The 18,685-nt window shown below is 37.2% G+C and overlaps 1 protein-coding gene across 3 annotated transcripts in view; it reads right to left on the bottom strand.

Moving 5' to 3' along the window:
* Positions 1-5,986: 5,986 nt before the first annotated feature.
* ITPRID1 (ITPR interacting domain containing 1) overlaps positions 5,987-18,685 on the bottom strand; it is a 121,231-nt gene continuing 108,532 nt past the window's right edge. For all 3 annotated transcript variants that reach the window (XM_074284355.1, XM_074284356.1, XM_074284357.1), the window contains 4 exons: positions 9,653-9,780; positions 8,293-8,404; positions 7,223-7,570; positions 5,987-6,818 (listed from right to left, as the gene is read on the bottom strand). In XM_074284355.1, coding sequence (XP_074140456.1) covers positions 6,762-6,818; positions 7,223-7,570; positions 8,293-8,404; positions 9,653-9,780 — 645 coding nt within the window. In that variant the 3' untranslated portion in view covers positions 5,987-6,761. The remainder of the gene's footprint in view (positions 6,819-7,222; positions 7,571-8,292; positions 8,405-9,652; positions 9,781-18,685) is intronic.

Raw genomic sequence — 18,685 nt, forward strand, 5'->3', positions numbered from 1 at the left:
GAGATAAATTGTGACAGATAAGACTAAAGGGAGAGACTATGATACAGAGAGGGATATGCAAACACCCCACTATGGGAGATATATTTGGGCTAAGTTCTACTATCTCTGTGATGTTAGAGAAAGTGTGTCAACTTCCCCATTTACAGATTGCTTGTGAGTTTCAGGGAGCAATGCAATTTGGGAATCTTTGTGCACCTATCATGTTACACAGTATTACAGGGACAAAAATTTTAAAACAATAACACATGTAATTTTCCACAAGGACATAAAACTTAGGAGTATGGAGTTCATACATTACTAGGATCAACAGTGACTAAATGTGTAGTCAAGATCAAGAAAGCCCTTCAAGCAGATTCCAAGAGGAGATATCAGTTGTTGGCCATTTGCAGTCAGTCAGTCAATATGGTTAAGGCACCTACTATGTGCCAGGTACCAGGACTAGAAATATAAAAAAGGTAAAAGGTGGTCACAGTTTAATGGAAGATAAATAAACAAATATGTACAAACAAGCTGCATATAGAATAAATTTGTTTTGTTTGTTGTTTGTCCTTCATTCCTAAAGAGGACTGGAACATCGGGGAGGTGATGCTATGGCACTTAAGTGAATTAGATTTATGTGAGGGAAGACTGTGCAAAGTCACCAGCCTCATTTTCTCATCTGAGCCATCTGTGTCCAATGGCAAGATTCAGATCAGGATGACTGCAGATGGCCCTGAATACTGTGGGAGACCTTGACCTTTTAAAATTAGAACTTTAATAGATCTCAGTTTGACTGATCGAAGCACCCACTCAGTAATTAAAGCTAGGCAAGAAATGAAGCAGAGAACTAGAAATTAAAGGGGAGAAGGTATTAAAATTGAAAGGGTTTGGGAAAGATTTCCTGTAGAAGATGAGATGTTAGCTGAGACTTGAAGAAGGGAGGGATGCCAATAGTGGGAGATGAGAAGGGAGAACTTTTCAGGAATGGGGAACAATCTGAGAGAATACTCAGAGATGAGAGATGGAGGGTCCTGTAAATGGAACAGCAAGAAGGTCAGTGTCACTGGGCAGAAATATATGATAGAAGTTTTGGGAAATAAGTTTTGCCTCCTTCACCACTGATTAGAGAGAAAGTGATACAGAAGCAGCAAGTGCAGTTTGGAAAGGCTGGAACATCAGGAGGTCCCTGTCTGAAACTGCCTCCAGATGCTTAGGACTCAAGTAATCTTGGGTATATCATTATATAATCTCTCTGGGTCTGTTTCTCTATTGATATGAAGAGAGGATTGCACTCAAAAACTCCAAGATTCCTTCCAGCTCTAAGTGTGTGATCTTAAGACAACTGGCATGTGGCTAATATTGCATAATTGTCTCAGGTCAAGAAGTCTCTATTTTTATTGGAGATAAGAGTGCAATAATCATGGAGTTTCATACATGGTGGCCTAGAGGATAATGGGTTCATAAATTTAGAAATGGAAAAGATCTTAGAGGCTACCAAAGCCAATTTCTTCATTATATGGATGAGGACACTTAAACCCAAGAAAAATAAAGTCATTTTTGCAAGGTCACATGTTAGTGGCAATTCTAGAATTTGAACTTAGGTCTTCTGAGTTGACTTCTGACTATAGGCTTAAAACTGACTATCAGATCAGCTATAGCAATGCAGACCTCACAATCAGCTGTAAGTCTATAGTAATGATGACCAAAGGAGATAGCAATATTAATCAGTCAATCAATATTTATTAAGTGCCTACTATTTGCCAGGTACTACTAAGTATTGGGGATAAAAAAAAGCACAAAAGACAATCTCTGATATTCTTCAGGTCAGGCTTTTCTCTTCAAATAATATCAAACACACAACCTACTTAGGAGGTGATTTTTCTTATCCTATTCTCTGGTAGTGATGATCTTTAATAAAACTAAATGTTTTGTAGAATAATTTGTCTTCTTTCTCATTAAGTTTCCCATCATAATGCTGACCACCATCCCACATACTTGTATAACACCAGCTTCAAACTATTTTCAAAAAGAACTCTGTTACACTCAGGTAAATCCAACAGACATTTATTAAGCACCTACTATGTGCCAGGTACTGTGCTCTATGCTTACAGTATACAGGGAAAAAAAAGGACTGGACCTGCCCTTAAGGAGCTTACATTCTACTTGTGAGGGGAAGGGGAAAGCATAATAATGAATACTAAAAGGGAACACTTTGTGGAGGAGGTGGCTTGAATGGCTTTAAGGAAAATGAGTTTTGTGCTAGTTGTTACAAATCCAAAGCTTTTCTTAACAGAAGATGATAGGAATTGGGAAAACTGGTCTCAGGGGACAGCTAGATGGCTCAGTAGATAGCATATCAGCTCTAGAGTCAGAATCAGTCCAAATCAGACCTCAGGTATTCGAGACTTGCTAGATGATCCTGGACAAGTCACTTGAACCTAATAGCCTAGCAAAAACAAGCAAACAAGAATGGCCTCCATGTCCTGCCTCTGACAATTGGCTCTGGGCAGCTCACAAAACCTCTCACTGGTCCAGGCTATATAAGATAGCATTCTAGATCTGAGAACTTTCACTGGGAGAAAGGGATATGGCACCATATAGTGATGAAATCAAGGACCAAACCCTATCCCTATCTATCCCTTTCTTAACAAAGGGAAGATCACTGATAATGAACCAGATAATGTCTTTATTATATCATTAGAAGCCTTGCATTTATATTCCTGTTTATTTCTTTGACATGATATTCTATGGAAACATCTACATACTAAGGAACACTGTCTGAATCATCAGCTTTCAATCTTCCTTCCTGTAGGATAAGAGCCCACAGATACTGCTGGGAACAGCTTTCAAGTTTGCTTTTTGGTTCATTTTTGCAGGCTGGGTCTTCACTTCGGCAGAACAAAGGCCACTGATGGCATGTGCCTTGACTCTCTAAGTAACCTTCCTCCCAGGAGGCCACTTGGGTTGAAGACTTTGCCCTTGAATTTTGATGAGGGAGCCGGGTAGAATGAAATGAATCTGGGGAAGAGATTGTGCTGTTTGGGAGATGATACAGATGGAATTTCTCACTTGCTCGCCTCCAATATGGAGAGTTGCCAGGTGGTTTACATTCTTAATGATGTGAAAATCAGGAAAATGATAAGCAAGACTGTGCTCGTGCCTGAATATTATTATTGTTAATAATAATATTTACATAGCATTTTAAGGTTTATGAAGCACTTTACATAGGTTTTATTTCATTCGATCCTCATACCAACCAATGTGAGGTATTATTATTATCCTAATTTTACACATGAGGAAACTGAGGCTCAGAGAGAGGTGAAGTGACTTGCCCAGAGTTACTCTCTTAGCAAGTGTCTGAAGCTGGATTGGAAGTCAGTTCTTTTTGATTCCAAGTCTGGTTTTTCATCCTCTGGTTATTCCTACTCCTATTACAACTACCTATTAAAACAAGTACAACTACTACTATGAACAATAATTATTATTATTTTATAACATCTTTGGGTCTGCAAAGTACTTTACATAAGTTATCTCCTTTGATCTTGTAAAGTAGATCCTATTTTTATTTCCACTTGACTAATGAGGAAACTAAGGCTGAACTAGGTTAAGTGCCTGAAAGAGGATTCGAATTCAGCTCTTTCTGACTCCAAGGGTACCAGCACTGTCCTCACTGCAGCATGTCCTTACCTAGAATTATAATATACTTTGGAATTGAAATATTTAAAAATTAATGTACTCTTATTTTAACCCATCCCTTTAAATACAATATGATGACCTTGTTTATTTCTTAGAATGCTCTTCGATTGGAATCCAATGCTTTCTTTCATCATCTACCACAGACAAGTAACTCTCCAAGCTGCAATTTCTGACCAACAAAATGAAAGTGGACTAACGCTGGGACCATACCACACCAGAGCATGCTGCTCACTATTCTAAACCAGCTGTCTGGGGAGAAAAATAAAGTTGCACGATGCACCTCTTAGTTAAACCCCCATTATGAAATTTCCTTGACTGTTTTCTTTAACATTAAAAATAACAGAATTATAAATAAAATTTTGGTTAGTATCTTTTGCTGATTTCTAAGATATAGTTTGAAATGAAAATCTCATGAAAGGTTCTACAGAGATCCCATGAATTGCTCCAGTTGAAATAATTGGTTTAGGGAACTCCCATATGAGAAAATTCCTTTTATTGATGCATTTTCTCTGCAACTAAGTTTGAGAGAGATGCTCCCGAACATTAAGAGGTTAAATGACTGGTCCAGGATCATATGGCTTGTAAGTATTGATTGATTCTCTCTTCACTATACCAAGATACCTCTTGGTTAACACAAGCAAGAAAAACAAAAGATCTCCATTAGGCTGCTAGGTACACAGCGATTCGTTTAAAGGAATCTACCTCTAATTCACAAGTTGCTACGTGAACACAGTTTATGTATTCAGGAATAGATGGTTGATTGTTGTCAAAAAACTGTGCTATTGAGAAGAAACAAAGCAAAACACGTTTTTGTTGTTTTTAAACAAGGAAGCCGCCAGTGACAGGCAGGGAATCCCCAAGATCCTCAAATAGCTTCGATACATTTGGAAATGTACATTTCTAGAATCAGACATTCATACATAAATGATGCGAAGAATTTAAAACAACATTGATCATAGAGCTGCCTCTTGGAGACATCTCCCAGTTTTCTTCTTGGCCTCCTATTATAGCATAATGCACATGGTCACCTTTTCAAATATTAGAGTCTACTCCCCAATACCTGTCCAACCTACACAAGTGCTTTGGGGACAACTTAACGTTGTCAAGGAAAATATCAAATCATTCAAGTTTTGAAAAAAAGCCGACTTTTATTATAACTTAAAAAAAAAGATCTTTAAGGAAGGGTATGTGTTATGGTGGAAAGAACATGGGTTCTCCAGTTAAAGAGCTTGGATTCAAATCCTATCTTGGATGTTATTTAACTGTGCAATCTTGGGAAATTACTATACTTCTTCAGACCTCAGTTTCTTCATCTGTAAAATGAAGGGGTTGGATTAAATGGGTTTTCAGGACCAATCTAGAGGCCAACAAAGAGAAATAGGGAAAAAGAGATGCCCAAAGCATTGTTGCTCATTCTTCCTGCAGACCATCCTTTTGCTACCATCATTCAGCAACTTCTCTTTTTTTGACTTTCTCTCCATTTCCCTTTACCACTTAGCCAAACCCTTTTTCATAGACATTTACTCACCCCTAGGTTAGTGCCAAAGTATTTGTTTATTCAGAAGGCTATGATCAGGAGCTATTTCCAAACCTTCAACACTTTCCTTTTCCTACTCAAAAACAAGCACCTTTGCCTCCTATTATATTGAGATAACAGCTGGTTAAATTTCCAAGTTTCTTCTCCTATCCTTCAACACCACCATCTTCTCTATTTTTCTTCCAGCCTGGACTAGACATTTCTCTTCTTGCCAAAATCACCCCCTTTACCAGCTCTTTCCTCTTATCCTCCCCTGATTTCTCTAGTTTTTATTTCCTCTATATCCTTCATCTTTTTATCCACTGCCTTCTCCCCTAGTGATTATGCATATTCTGAGCTCTCACTCCATAGCTTTTGAAATCTTTTTTGAAACCTTCCAACCCTTCAAGATATTGTTCTGTAGCCATCCTCCCTTTACTAGATAAAACTCGAGGGGAAAAAGAGTATGTCTATTTTCTCCAAAGTCACTGACATCTCTCTCTCGCCTCCTATTTACTTCTTAACCCTTATAATCTACCTTCAGTCCCTGCCACTCAAGTGGAACTGTTCTCTGTAAGCTCATCAGGAATCTCTTCTTCAGTCTTGCTCTCTGAATAGCTTCCATCACTGTTGATCATCCTTTTATCTTGGACACTCTCTCCTTCATTAGTTTCTGTGACTCTTCTCTGTCCTCCAGGATCACTGTTCATCACCCTTCCATTCTTGACGCTCCTCTTCCATAATTTTAGTGACTTCTCTTTCCTTCTTTCTAATCTCTTTTTCAGTCTCCTTAGCTGCATCATCAGCCACATTTCTTCCTACCAACTAAAGACAATTTTTTCCTTGTCTGAGCTTCTGAAGGAAAAGTTGAAAACCTAATTGGTCATGGGTCCTCCTTACTCTGGAAATAGGGATTGACTTGAGGTCCATCTACCTAAGCTATGTTGGATAGTGGTTAATGGACTGGTCTTCGAGGTTAGAGGAAGACTGGCTTCAGATCCCACCTTTGATCACTCTTAATTGTGGTTAATCACTTAACCTCTCTGCTTCTCAGTTTCCTCTTCTATGAAATGGAGCTAATCACTCTTGTACTTCTAATCACTCTTGTACTTCATGCTTGGCAAAATTATTGTGAAGCTTAAAAGAGGTAATATTTCTTAAGCTCTTTGAAAACTTTAAATCACTAAGTACATATCTGTTAATCTTAATGATTAGCTGGAGGCAGGGGGTAGAAGACCTGCATGTATTAAGGGAAATCCAAGTTTAAAGAGTTCCATTGGATTTATTATTAATCATTTCTAGCTGCATAGGCTGAAAGTGAAGTCAGTTGATCTTGGAAAAATATGATCATCCCCACTCCCATCCCACTAAATAACAGTATTTTTTAAAAAAAGAAACAACCTATTTTCAAGTGGATTCTGGGGGTGAAAGAGGAAAGTCTTTCCCCAAGGTGATGTTACCAGGTTCCCACTATCTCTATAAATGGAGGGGAATCTCAGAACTGATGTGGAGGTGGAGGCTTGTCCAACAGTGAACAAATCATCTTTTTTTTGTCTCTTCTGTCATTCCATCAATTTTGTCCATCAGCTGGTTCATTGCCAAAAGAGCTCTTGAGAGTCTTCTTTAGCTGGGAAAGAAAACAACAACAACAACCTCAGTACATGAAAGCCCTGAGGATAAATTATTTGGGAAAGCCTGCTGGCTGGGCTCCATAAGCGGATGAATCAGCTGATATACATCACCAAATCTAAGGGGTGCCCCTAGGGGACAAAGTTCTTCTGTGTATGTCTCATTGCCAGGAGAATTGGGATCAAGGGTGTACACAGGCAGGATTTGAAGTCATCTCCACTGAAACCCCCTGCTCAGCCAGCCTCATAGAAGCATGGGATTATGGGACCTTCAAGCCCACCATTAGAGCTCCCTTTATAGATATAAGGAAACTGAGGCAAGACGGTTAGCCAGTACCATTTCTCTGCCCAAAGAAGAGAAATAATACTATTTTGGTTCAGTGATAATGGAATACTCTCTTACTTTGCAAAAAAAGCCTTTGAGGTCCATTCGACTCTGGCTGGAGCCCCTTTTCCCTTCGCTGTTCGCATGCTGATCCCAGGAAGCTGCTGAAAAGTCTTGCTCTGCTAATGCTGGGGGTTGGAGGGCCATTTCTAAACTGCCTGCTGGGGAAGACCAAGTGAGGGCACATGCCCTGGTCTGTTCTGGGAGTAGAGACCCTTGACCTTCGATGACGGAGCTAGGAGCCCTGGGGGACACAGTCTTGTGAATGTCTGAGTCAGCATGGAAAGTTGGCTCGCTTCCTTCTCCCCAGTAAGAGAGGCCCAGTTCTGAACAGAGTTGGGATTGTTCTTCTAAAAGCTGGTCAAACTGTTTGAGGGAAAATAGGAGAAAAACAGGTAAGGCACCAGTCTCTCTAGGTGACAAATACAGCCCACAGTATCACTCCCTTCCTCAAGAACTTTCAATGTCTCCCTGATGTCAACTCTTCTGTTGGTAGGAAAAGTTCTTCCAGCCCATCTTTCTAGACCATTTTCATGTTATTCTTGATCACTTATTTAAAGTTCCATGCAAATAGGTCTGCTTATTGTTACCATGAAAAACAACATAAAGTCAACTCACCAAACTCTGGAAACCAAAAACTACGTTGTAGGCAAATTGATTTTATGGGATGAAACATAGGAGGAAGGCTTGTAATTTCATTTGCATAGGGAACTCCAGGTGAAGAAATTCCCTCTACCAATACAAGTTAGCACCTTCACAGGAACTAAGAATACCAGAGGTGTCAAATGTGGTCAGAACCAGATTGAATATATTTGGGAAATATTTAACAACAATAAATAAAATACAATAAAACACAGAAAATGTCAGTATGTGGTTTTCTAAGTCAATATGCCAATTTCAAGGATCCTTTTATAGAGTTTAATGAACCTCACTTCTGGCTGAGTGTGACCCCACTGGCCTAGTACCCTAAGTGGTTATTTCTCGCCCAGGCTCACATAGCCTTGGCATAGTGGAAGGGAAATTAGCCTTGGAACTAGGACACAGATCTTAAGGTGTCATGGAAATAGTTAGTGGCCAACGTCTCATACCAGAAGCATCCCTTCCTGAATCTGCCGAACTCGGTCACTGAGCTGGAACTCCAGCTCCGCTACCTGTTGGTGCAGGTCTTGACGTAAAGTGTGGAGCTGCCTCATCTCCTCCCTGCAGGTGAATAAAAGAACAGCAGCATGCAGATCATCTTCTAGGAGGAAATTTTTCCTCCCTCTCTCTTTCCCCCAAATTTATTCAAATTAGTCCTTTGAAACTACTTAAAACATCCCCTTCATTTATATGTATATGGTCATATTTTGTGGCCTAGAATTATGATTTTATCCACATGGGGAAATATCAATGTGGAAATTCTCTTTGCTGATACAAATCCCAACTGATGTGTAACTTACAGGAAAGTTCCAGAGATACTGAGGTACCAAGAACCACGTCAGAGGCAGAATTTGAATACAGGTCTTCCTGATTCCAAAATGAGCTCTCTATGCATTCAACTCCATTGTCTCTCAAGGCTAATGTTCCATGAACTTACTGCCTCTCTATTCCTGCTTTTTGTGCTTTTCCCTCATCCTTCCCCCAGTTCTATTCCCTTCTGGAAATGTCAGCCTTTTCTTAAATTAAAATCTGAGAAGTTACTTGTATTGAAAATGAATACCTACATACCAGTCAACCTTTACTTCAGCCAAATTCTCATTACCCCAACCTCCCTGTGAAACTTGGAACTCAACTTTTGTTTCCCAGGTCTACCCCTCATTTTTAGGGTGCTTCTTGGCTACCTTTACACCTCACTCATTTTAGCTGCTCTTATGGGTTATTTTCCCCCAGAAGTCTGTAAGGACAGTGGCTGGCTTCTCTGACTATATATGAATGCCTAGTAAATTCTTTGTTTTTCATATCTCTCTTTCTCTCATCTACCTACAATCTATCCTACCAATTTATCATCTACCTATCTATCTGTCTGTCTGTCTGTCTATCTATCTATCTATCTATCTATCTATCTATCTATTTATCTTTTATGTCTATTTTTCTACTACCTATCCATGTATCATCTACAAGGCAGATCTTCCTCCAATTCCATAAGACCATAAACTTTTTCTTCCTATTAACCTTGTCCCTCTTCCCAATTCTTCTCTTTGCCAAAGTTTCTACTTTCAACATTTAGTTATTATTTATTCTTCAATAAAATCAAGAACACAGATGGAGGGAACAGGTTTCCTATGCTCTGCTCCTTCTCTGGGTATGAGAGTTATAGAATAACAAATATTACTAGCATGAAAATGGACCACAGATGTCATCAAACTCAACTCTATCATTTTATAGATAGGGAAACTGAGGCATAGGGCAATGCCTGGGTCGATGGGCAAAGGCTTGTTTCCATCACTGATGCAGAGCAGTCAACATTACCTCCCTTCCTCTGACATATCACTGAAGGCATGTGCTTGTTGCTTCATGAGGTGATGTCCGATCTCCTCGGAGTGCTCCCGGAAACTTTGACATACTGTTCTCCAGATCTCCATGTCCTGTACAGTGCTCTGTGAACAAGCAGAGAGAACTCAGAGCCCCTTTGCTTCCTAGTAGTCTGTTTCGTAAGCACCCTCTAGTTAGCTCCCTTAAACCTTGATTCATCCTTCCACTCTGTTTGGATTCACCTGTTAGGGTAGAACTCTGGCCAGAAACCAGTTATGAACAAGGCAGAGAGCTTTTGCCTTTTCAAAGTAGACACAGAATGGGGTAAAGAATAGAGATTTGATTTGGTAGTGCTGCTTTACAAATAGGAGTATGATGCTAATGAGTGAGGTTATCTATCTACCAATTATCTATCATCTATCTATCTATCTATCTATCTATCTATCTATCTATCTATCTATTTATCTATCCATCTATTTACCTACCTATCTACCCACCCACCTATTATATCTGTCTCACTATTATTTACTATATTTTGTGTTCCACCATTAAAAACTATCTTTGCATGTATTTTAAAAATAATATATATATAAACACACACACACATATATATACATACATATATATGTATAATATTACAGTATATTTTATATATTATTATATTACATATAATATAAATATCAAATATTAATATTTACTATGTAATATTTTTATATGCTTATATAATATATAATTACATATGCATTATATATTACATATATCTTACTCTATAGTTTTATTACATATTGTATAATTATATGTATATTATAATCTATTATGATATAGAGATGTTGTTGAGGCACAGAGATGAAGAAAAAAAGCAGTTGTGTTTGTCAGGAAAGGAGGAGTATTTGGACTTGAGGACTTGGGCTTTATAAGAGAGATTCGAAGTGGCCACAAGATTTTCCACTCCCTGTATAATTTAAAACTCAATTCATATTCCATTTAAATAAATTTTACAAAACATAAAGGCATGAAGATAGTCAGCACCCTCAAGGCCAGGATTAAAGTTTTAACTTTAGTTTTAGACTATTGGATCAAATCTCAATTTTAATCAACATAATTACAAAGTCTTAAACTGGGGTTCAAAAATCAACTTCACAAATATAGGACAAGGAGGAATAAACAGTTAAGTAATAAGGTAGTTTGAAAAAGATCTGGGAGTTTCAGAGAAGTCCAAACTCAATGTAAGTCAACAGTATGATAAAGTGTGTAGTCTTAGGTTCCCTAGAATCTAGACCAAGGGGCTCAGAGGGCCCAGGGAGGGGTAATCCTGGCACTTTTCTGTGGTCAGGTTTTGTCCAAAGTAAATTTTTTTAGGAATTTTAGGAAGGACACCGATAAAGTGAAAAGTATCTCTAGGAAGGCAACAAGGGTGGTTAGGGGTCTTTTGTTCATGCAATGTAAGGAGTGCTTAAAGGAAGTGGGAATGTTTAGTCAGGGGAAGAAAAGGTTTAAGGGATCTGACAGCCAGGTTGAAACATTTAAAAGACTGGCATGTGAAAAAAAGAATCAGATTCTGCTGCTTGACTCCAGGAGTCAGAAGTAGGAGCCCTGGATGGTCATTGCAAGGAGTCTGTAACACAAAAGCAGTCCAGCCTCACAGAAAGTGGGCTGGCCTTCCCTGGAGTCTCTGAGCAAAGGCTGGGGACCACTCATCTGATGGCTTGTAGAGGGGAGAGTTTCTCTCATAGACATTGGTGGGACCAGGTGGTCTCTGAGATCCCTTCCATCTCTCAGATTCTTCTGAAATAATGGGTTTTAATATTTTATTTCACTGTTGTAGGGAACTCCCAGGTGAAGAAACTTCCTCCATCTCTTCAGGTCACTACCGGCTCAAAAAGAAGTCTTGAAGGGTTGCCTAAACATGGAGGAAGAGCTAAGATGATTGTCCAAAACTACATAGCTGGCTACCAAAGATGAAATTGAATTTGGGTCTTCTAGCTTCTCTTTCCTGTACCACATATCACCTAATGATGTAGCCCTAAATGATGTCCATGCTGGTCCCCTCTCATTGGTTTGTGTCTGGTAGTTATTTTTATACCAAAAGCTGGGGAAGCATATTTAATCATTCTTTATTTATATTTATATATATTTATATTTAATCATAATTTAAACATCCTTGCCATGGGTCTAGACCATTTCAAAGAGCACCTTAATGACAATTAGGGAGCCTAGGATGTAATGGAATAAATGCTGGATTCAGAAAGAGAGGCTATCCCAGTAACCACTTCTTGTCACCTGGGTAATAATATAACCTCTTTAAACTTATTTTATGTATCTATAAAATGAAGGGGAGAATGTTGGAATTAATTTCTTTATGGGTCCTTCTTGTTTGAAATTCAAATTGCATTGAAATATACTTGATGCATGTGCAAAAATGTTTGCAGTAGCAAGGAACTGGAAATTGAGTGGATGCCCATCAGTTGGGAAATGACTGAATAAGCTGTGTTATATGAATGTTATGGAATATTATTGTTCTATAAGAAACAATCAGCAGGATCATTTCACAGAGGCCTAGAGAGACTTATAGGAACTGATGCTGAGTGAAATGAGAAGAACAAAGAGAACATTGTACACAACAACAGCAAGATTATGTAATGACCAAATGTGATGGACTTAGCTCTTTTCAACAATGAGGGGATTCAAGGCAATTCCAATAGATTGGGATGGAGAGAGCCATCTGCATCCAGAGAGAGGACTGTGAGGACTGAATGTGGATCACAACATAGTTTTTTCATCTTTTTTGTTGTTGTTTGATTACTTTTTGTTTTTTCTCACTTTTTCCTTTTAGATTTTATTTTTCTTGTGTAGCATGATAAAGATGGAAACGTGTATAGAAGATTAATACATGTTTAACATATATGGGATTACTTACTGTCTAGGGGAGTGGTGGAGGAAGAAAGGAAAAATTTGGAACACAAGGTTTTGCAAGAGTGAATGTTAAAAACTATCTTTGCATGTATTTTAAAAATAAAAAGCTATTATTAAAAATAAAATTATAATTCCATCTCACAAAAAGAAATAAATTTATTGTAATCTGACATACTTCTAACTGATTTAGAGTCAAGTCAAATGGAATCATTTGTAAGAGCAGACCACAAGTCTGTCATGGCAAAGGATAAAATTAGAGAAAGGGATCCTACTGTCTTCAGTATGAGAGAGATCTTAGAAATGTTTGCTGGAACCATCTCATACTGACTAGAGCCAAATGTTAAATTGCAATGTGAGCATTTATACTTCAGAAACAACACTGCAAATCAAGCATTTATTTATTAGTATTGATTGTCTAGACTTAAGAACATATTGAAGAGTATGTTAATTCAGCTTAAACTTGAAAATGTGTCCTAGGAAGTGGAACCAAGATGGCAGAGTAGAGAAGCATCCAGACGAGCTCTCTCAATATTCCCCTCCAAATAACTTTTTTAAAAATGCTATAAATCAAATTCTGGCGTTCCAGAGTCAACAAAAAGTCATTATTCCAGCCCAAGACGACATGTTGTCTGGTTGTTTCGGTGTGTGTGACTCTTTATGACTCCATGAGGGGTTTTGTTGGCAGAAATTACTGGGATGCTTGGCCACCACCTTCTCTAGCTCATTTTAGTGATAAGGACCTGGAGCATGGAAGTCTAAGTGACTTGCCCAGTGTCCCATTACTAGTTAGTGTCAGAGACCATATTTGAATTCAGAGAGATTAGTCTTCCTAATTTCAGGCCTGGCACTCTATCCACCGTATCCCCACCAGAGAAGACAAGATAGGAGGTTGAAAAGGGAAATCTGTGACAGGGGAGAGGAAGCTGGTCCAGAGGCCCAGATGGATGAATGCCAGTGTTGGGATTAGGTGGTGGAGACAGAAACCAGAGAAGCTTTGGGGGTTCCTGGAACAGAGAAGGCACTTGCTTAGAAAGAGATCACAGAGTAACCCTGAGCTAATGCTGGACATCGGACCAAATTTTGTTTGGCAGACCCATTGCTCCACTGGCTTCTGGGACATAATTCAAGAAGAGAGAGGGGTATTTTTGGTTGTGCTGAAGTGGGAGCCCTGAGTACAACTATTTAGCAACTCCATTGCCTATTTCCACATTGGGGTCATAATGCAAGGGTGGAGAGGAGCACTTTTAATGAAGAGGGAGTAAAGCATTCTAAAATGTCCTTGTGGTAGCAAAGAACTGGAAATTGCAAGGATACCCATCATTTGGATTATGGCTGAACAAAGTGTAATATATGATTGGGATGGAATAATACTATGCTATCAGAAATGATGAGCTCAGTGATTTTAGAAAAAATATGGAAAGACTTGAATGAAATAATGAAAAGCAAAATGAACAGAACCAAGAGAACTCTATATAAGTGACAGCAATGTTGTTTTAAGAACGACTTTGAGCAAATAAGTTATTTTGTTTCTAAATTATCTATAAAGTACTTATGAAAAAAACATAATTTGCATCTAGAGAAAAATTGATCAATAGAAGTATGTATAGAATAATTTTACACTTTTATGCCTATTTGTGTTTAACAGTAGCCATCTCTAGGGCAGATGAAAGAAAAGGAAAAAAAAATTACATGATAATTTTGTTGTATATTTGGAGGGAATGGTACATTGTACATAGCAGATTTGTAGTTTCATGTACAATCATCTTGTTTTATTGTACTTTGTCATGGAAATGTTTGTCTTATTCCATAAATTAAAATATTAGATTTAAAAATTAAAGAGATTCTAGATGTATGTTAAGCCCCCAATTTTATGGCCTTTATTAATAGAGCAAACATCTCAGAAGATTGTGTATCAGTGGAATTTTCTAAATCGATTTTTGAGGAAATGTACATTAGATTTGTAATAAAATATGTTCATATTGGGGAGGGAGAGTCAAGAAGCCCAGTTTGACTTCCAGCCCCAAGGTATCAGAGAACCTGAATTATAGTATTATTTCTACAGCACCAAGGAAGAGTACTGATTGCAATCTCAAGGGATCAGGGGCTCTTTCTAAGGACCAAAATGCATACCAAAAGAGCAGGGAGCATACTTCTCTTTCGATCATACCTTGTAAACACTGAAAGGTTCCAAACCCCAGAACTATCTCTTAAAACAGTAGGATGAAAAAGCTTGACACTTGAGACAGAGTCCCTTCCTCCAACTCTCACCCAGAAGAAAGACCAACATTAACAGAAAGCTCCAAATCAAGAAATAGAGTGGAAAATGAGCAAACAACAACAACAATAGAATCTGACAATAAAAGCTACCACAATGACTAGGAAGATCAAGATACAAACTTAGAATTAGACAATGAAGCCAAAAAAGCCATAAGTGAAGGTTGAAAGAAAGTCAATTGGACAAAAGCCCAAAAACAATTCCTGGAAAAACTAAAAACAGTTTCTAGAATCAATTAAGAGGAATAGAGAAAAAAAACTAAGTAATAAATGAAAGCAATGTGAGAAAACTACAAAAATACAATTAACAACTTGGAAAAACATGGACAAAAGTACTGAAGAAATACCTTAAAAAACAGAATTGGCCACATGGAGAAAAAGAAGTACAAAAGTTCACTGAAGAAAATAATTCCTTGAAAACTAGAATTGGGTAAGTAGCAACTAAAGACTCTATGAGAAATCAGGAAACAAAACAGTTATAAACTGAAAAAAAGAAGAAAACAAAATATTTCAGCAGAAAAACAACAGATAAATAGATTAAGGAGAGATAATTTAATAATTATTGGATTACCTAAAATCTACATCAAAGAAAGAGTCTGGACAACAGATATTAAAAAAAAAAAACCAAACTATCAAGGAAAGCTGCCTAACTATTCTAGAAACACTAGGAAAAACAATGAGATGATTGAGGACAGTTCCAATGATTTTGTGATGGAGAGAGCCATCTACACCCAGTGAGAGATCTGTGGGAACTGAGTGTGGATTGCAACATAGCATTTCCACTCTTTTTGTTGTTGTTTTCTTGCATTTTGTTTTCTTCCTCATTTGTTTTCTTTCTGATCTGATTTTTCTTGTGCATCAAGGTAATTGTATAAATACATATATTGGATTTAATATATATTTTAACATGTTTAACATATATTGGATTACTTGCCATCTAGGGTAGAGAGTGAAGAGAAGGAGAGGAAAATTTGGAACACAAGGTTTGCAAGGGTCAATGTTGAAAAATTATCCATGTATATATTTTGAAAATAAAAAGTTTTAATAAAACATTTTAAAAATTAAGAAAAAGAAATACTGGGAAAATAGAAATTGAAAGAATCCATTGATCACCTCCTGAAAGAGCTCTCAAAATGAAAAGTCCCAAGAATAATATAACCAAATTCTAGAGTTTCCAGGTCAAAGAGAAAATACTTCAAGGAACCATAAGAAATCATTTAAATACTGTGGAGGCACAGTCAAGATTCCAAATTTTTTTAGCAGCTATAAAGGAATAGAGGAGTTGGAATACAATATTCCAGGCAACCAAAGAGTTGGAATTATAACCAAGATTATCCTACCCAGAAAAACTGAGTACAATCCTTTAAAGGAAAAAATATATTTAATGAAACGGAGAACTTTCAAGCATTCCTGATGAAAAAGCCAGAGTTGAATAGAAAATTTGACTTTTAAATACAAGGCTCAAAAGAATCATAAAAAGATAAACATGAAAGAGAAATCATAAGGGACTCAATAAGGTTAAATTGTGTGGTTTTCTATATAGGAAAATGATACATGTATCTTCTAAGAACTTTATTTAGCAGAGAAAATAAAAAAGACTATATAAAATGAGAGTGTGGGAGTGATTTATGTTGAATTATGTGAAAAACTGGATAGGTGAAAAAGAGCAATGTCCTGGGAGAAAGGGAAAGGGAAAAAAAGAATGGGGAAAACTAATCACATAAAAGAGACACAAAGAAGAGCTTTTACAATAGAGGAGAAAAGGGTGAAGAGGGATGAGCAGTGCTTGAATATCACATCCAAACTGGTTCAAAAAGGGAAAATACATATATACATATGTGTACACTCATGCATATACTCAATTGATAAGAGAAATCTATCTTATTCATCAGGGAAGTAGGAAGGAAAGGGATTTATTGAAAGGGAAGGTGATAAAAGAGAGGGCACATTAATGCAGGCAGACTTGTGGGGAGGGACAAGATAAAAAGAGACATTAGGAGAAGGATAACCAGAAGAAAATAGGATGAAGGGAAATGCACAATTAGCAATTGTAACTTTATGTGTGAATGGAATGAGCTCAAGTAGAAAGCGAAAGCCGATAGCAGAATGGATTAGAAACCAAAATCCAAAAACATGTTATTTACAAAAAAAAAAAAAAAAAGAAAAAGAAAACAAAAACAAAAAACCCCCAAAACCCTTAAAACAGAGAAGCACTGTTAAAACAAGGAGCTGGAGCAGAATCTGTCATGCTTCAGCTAAAACAAAAAAGACAAGGGTAGCCATCATGATCTCAAACAAAGCAAAAGCAAAAGTACACCTAATTAAAAATGATAAGCAGAAAAACTACATCTTGCTAAAAGGAATCATGGATAGTCAAGTAATATTAATATTAACATATATGTACCCAATGGTATATAGCATTCAAATTCTTTAAAAAAAAAAGTTAAATGAATTACAGAAGGAAATAATAAAATTATACTAGTGTGTTCTTCCAACTTTTTCCTCTCAGAACTAGATAGATCTACCCATAAAATAAATAGGAAGTCAAGGATTTGAAAAAAGTATTAGAAAAGTTAAGATAGGAAAGATCTCTGAATGAATGGGAATAGAAGGGAGTATGTCTTTTTCCTGCTGCATGTAGCACTTTCACAAAAATTGACTATGTATTAGGGGCATAAAAATCTTACTACAAAATGCAAAAAAGCAGAAATATTAAATGTATTCTTTTTGGCCCATAACATATAATAAAAGGCTAGGAAAACTAATTGGAAATCTCTTGATCTAGCAATATTGTAATATCCCAAAGAGATCAAAGAAAAGGGGAAATATATATATATATATATATATATATATATGTATATATATATATATATATATATATATATATCAGCTCTTTATGTGGAAGAAAATTTGGAAACTGAGGTGTTCTCCATCAAATGGGGAATGACTGAACAAGTTAGGGTTATTCATGATAGATTGTGCTGAAATTCTATTGTGCTATAAAAAAGAACAAGCAGGATGGTTGGAAAAACCTCTGGAAAAACTTATATGAACTCATGTAAAGTAAAGTGAGCAAAATCAGGAGAACATTGTGGTAGCAGCAATATTTCAAGGATGAATTGTAAAGACTGAGCTACCCTGTCCAATATAGTTCCAAAGAATCCATGATGAAAAATGCTATCCACCTCCAGAGAGAGAATGGATAGACTCTGCATGCAGTTTGAAGCAGAATTTTTTTTAACTCTCTTTTTGTTTTATTTTGTTTTTGTTTTCTTTTGTAACAGAGCTAACATAGAAATCACATATAAAATCAAAATCCAAGTGCTCACCTTTTCAAGGGAGTGGGATGTGATGGAGGGAGGGAGATAATTTGGAGTACAAAAGTTTTAAAAAGGGTTGTTGTTTTTTACAAGTAATTGGGAACTATTTAATGAAATAAAACATTTTAAAGTGTGATATATATATGTGTGTATGGAGACAAAGAGAGAAAAAAGAGAAAGACAGAGACAGAAAGAGAAACCAAACATTCTGACGCCCCTGGTTAAGATAGCTTTGTCCCGCCCCAATTTTTCTTGTCCTAATCTCTTGTTACCTATTGCATTCCCTCTTTCCCCTCCAAGAATGGAAGTTGCCATAGGGCAACTTGTCATTTTATCCTCAGTACTGAGCACATTGTCTAGAGCACGTGAGGTTTCGAATAAATGTTTGTTGAATTGGATTGGGCCAACAGGACAAGGACCTGCCATTAGCCACTGGGGAGAACCATGCTATTACTTTCTGAGAACAGTCTGACATCCTGAGAGATGAAGCCCAAGAAGGGCAAGTCTTGGAGCCCAGTTTTGC

This window comes from Sminthopsis crassicaudata, chromosome 1 (assembly GCF_048593235.1).
Source record: "Sminthopsis crassicaudata isolate SCR6 chromosome 1, ASM4859323v1, whole genome shotgun sequence".
Taxonomy (NCBI): Eukaryota; Metazoa; Chordata; class Mammalia; order Dasyuromorphia; family Dasyuridae; genus Sminthopsis; species Sminthopsis crassicaudata.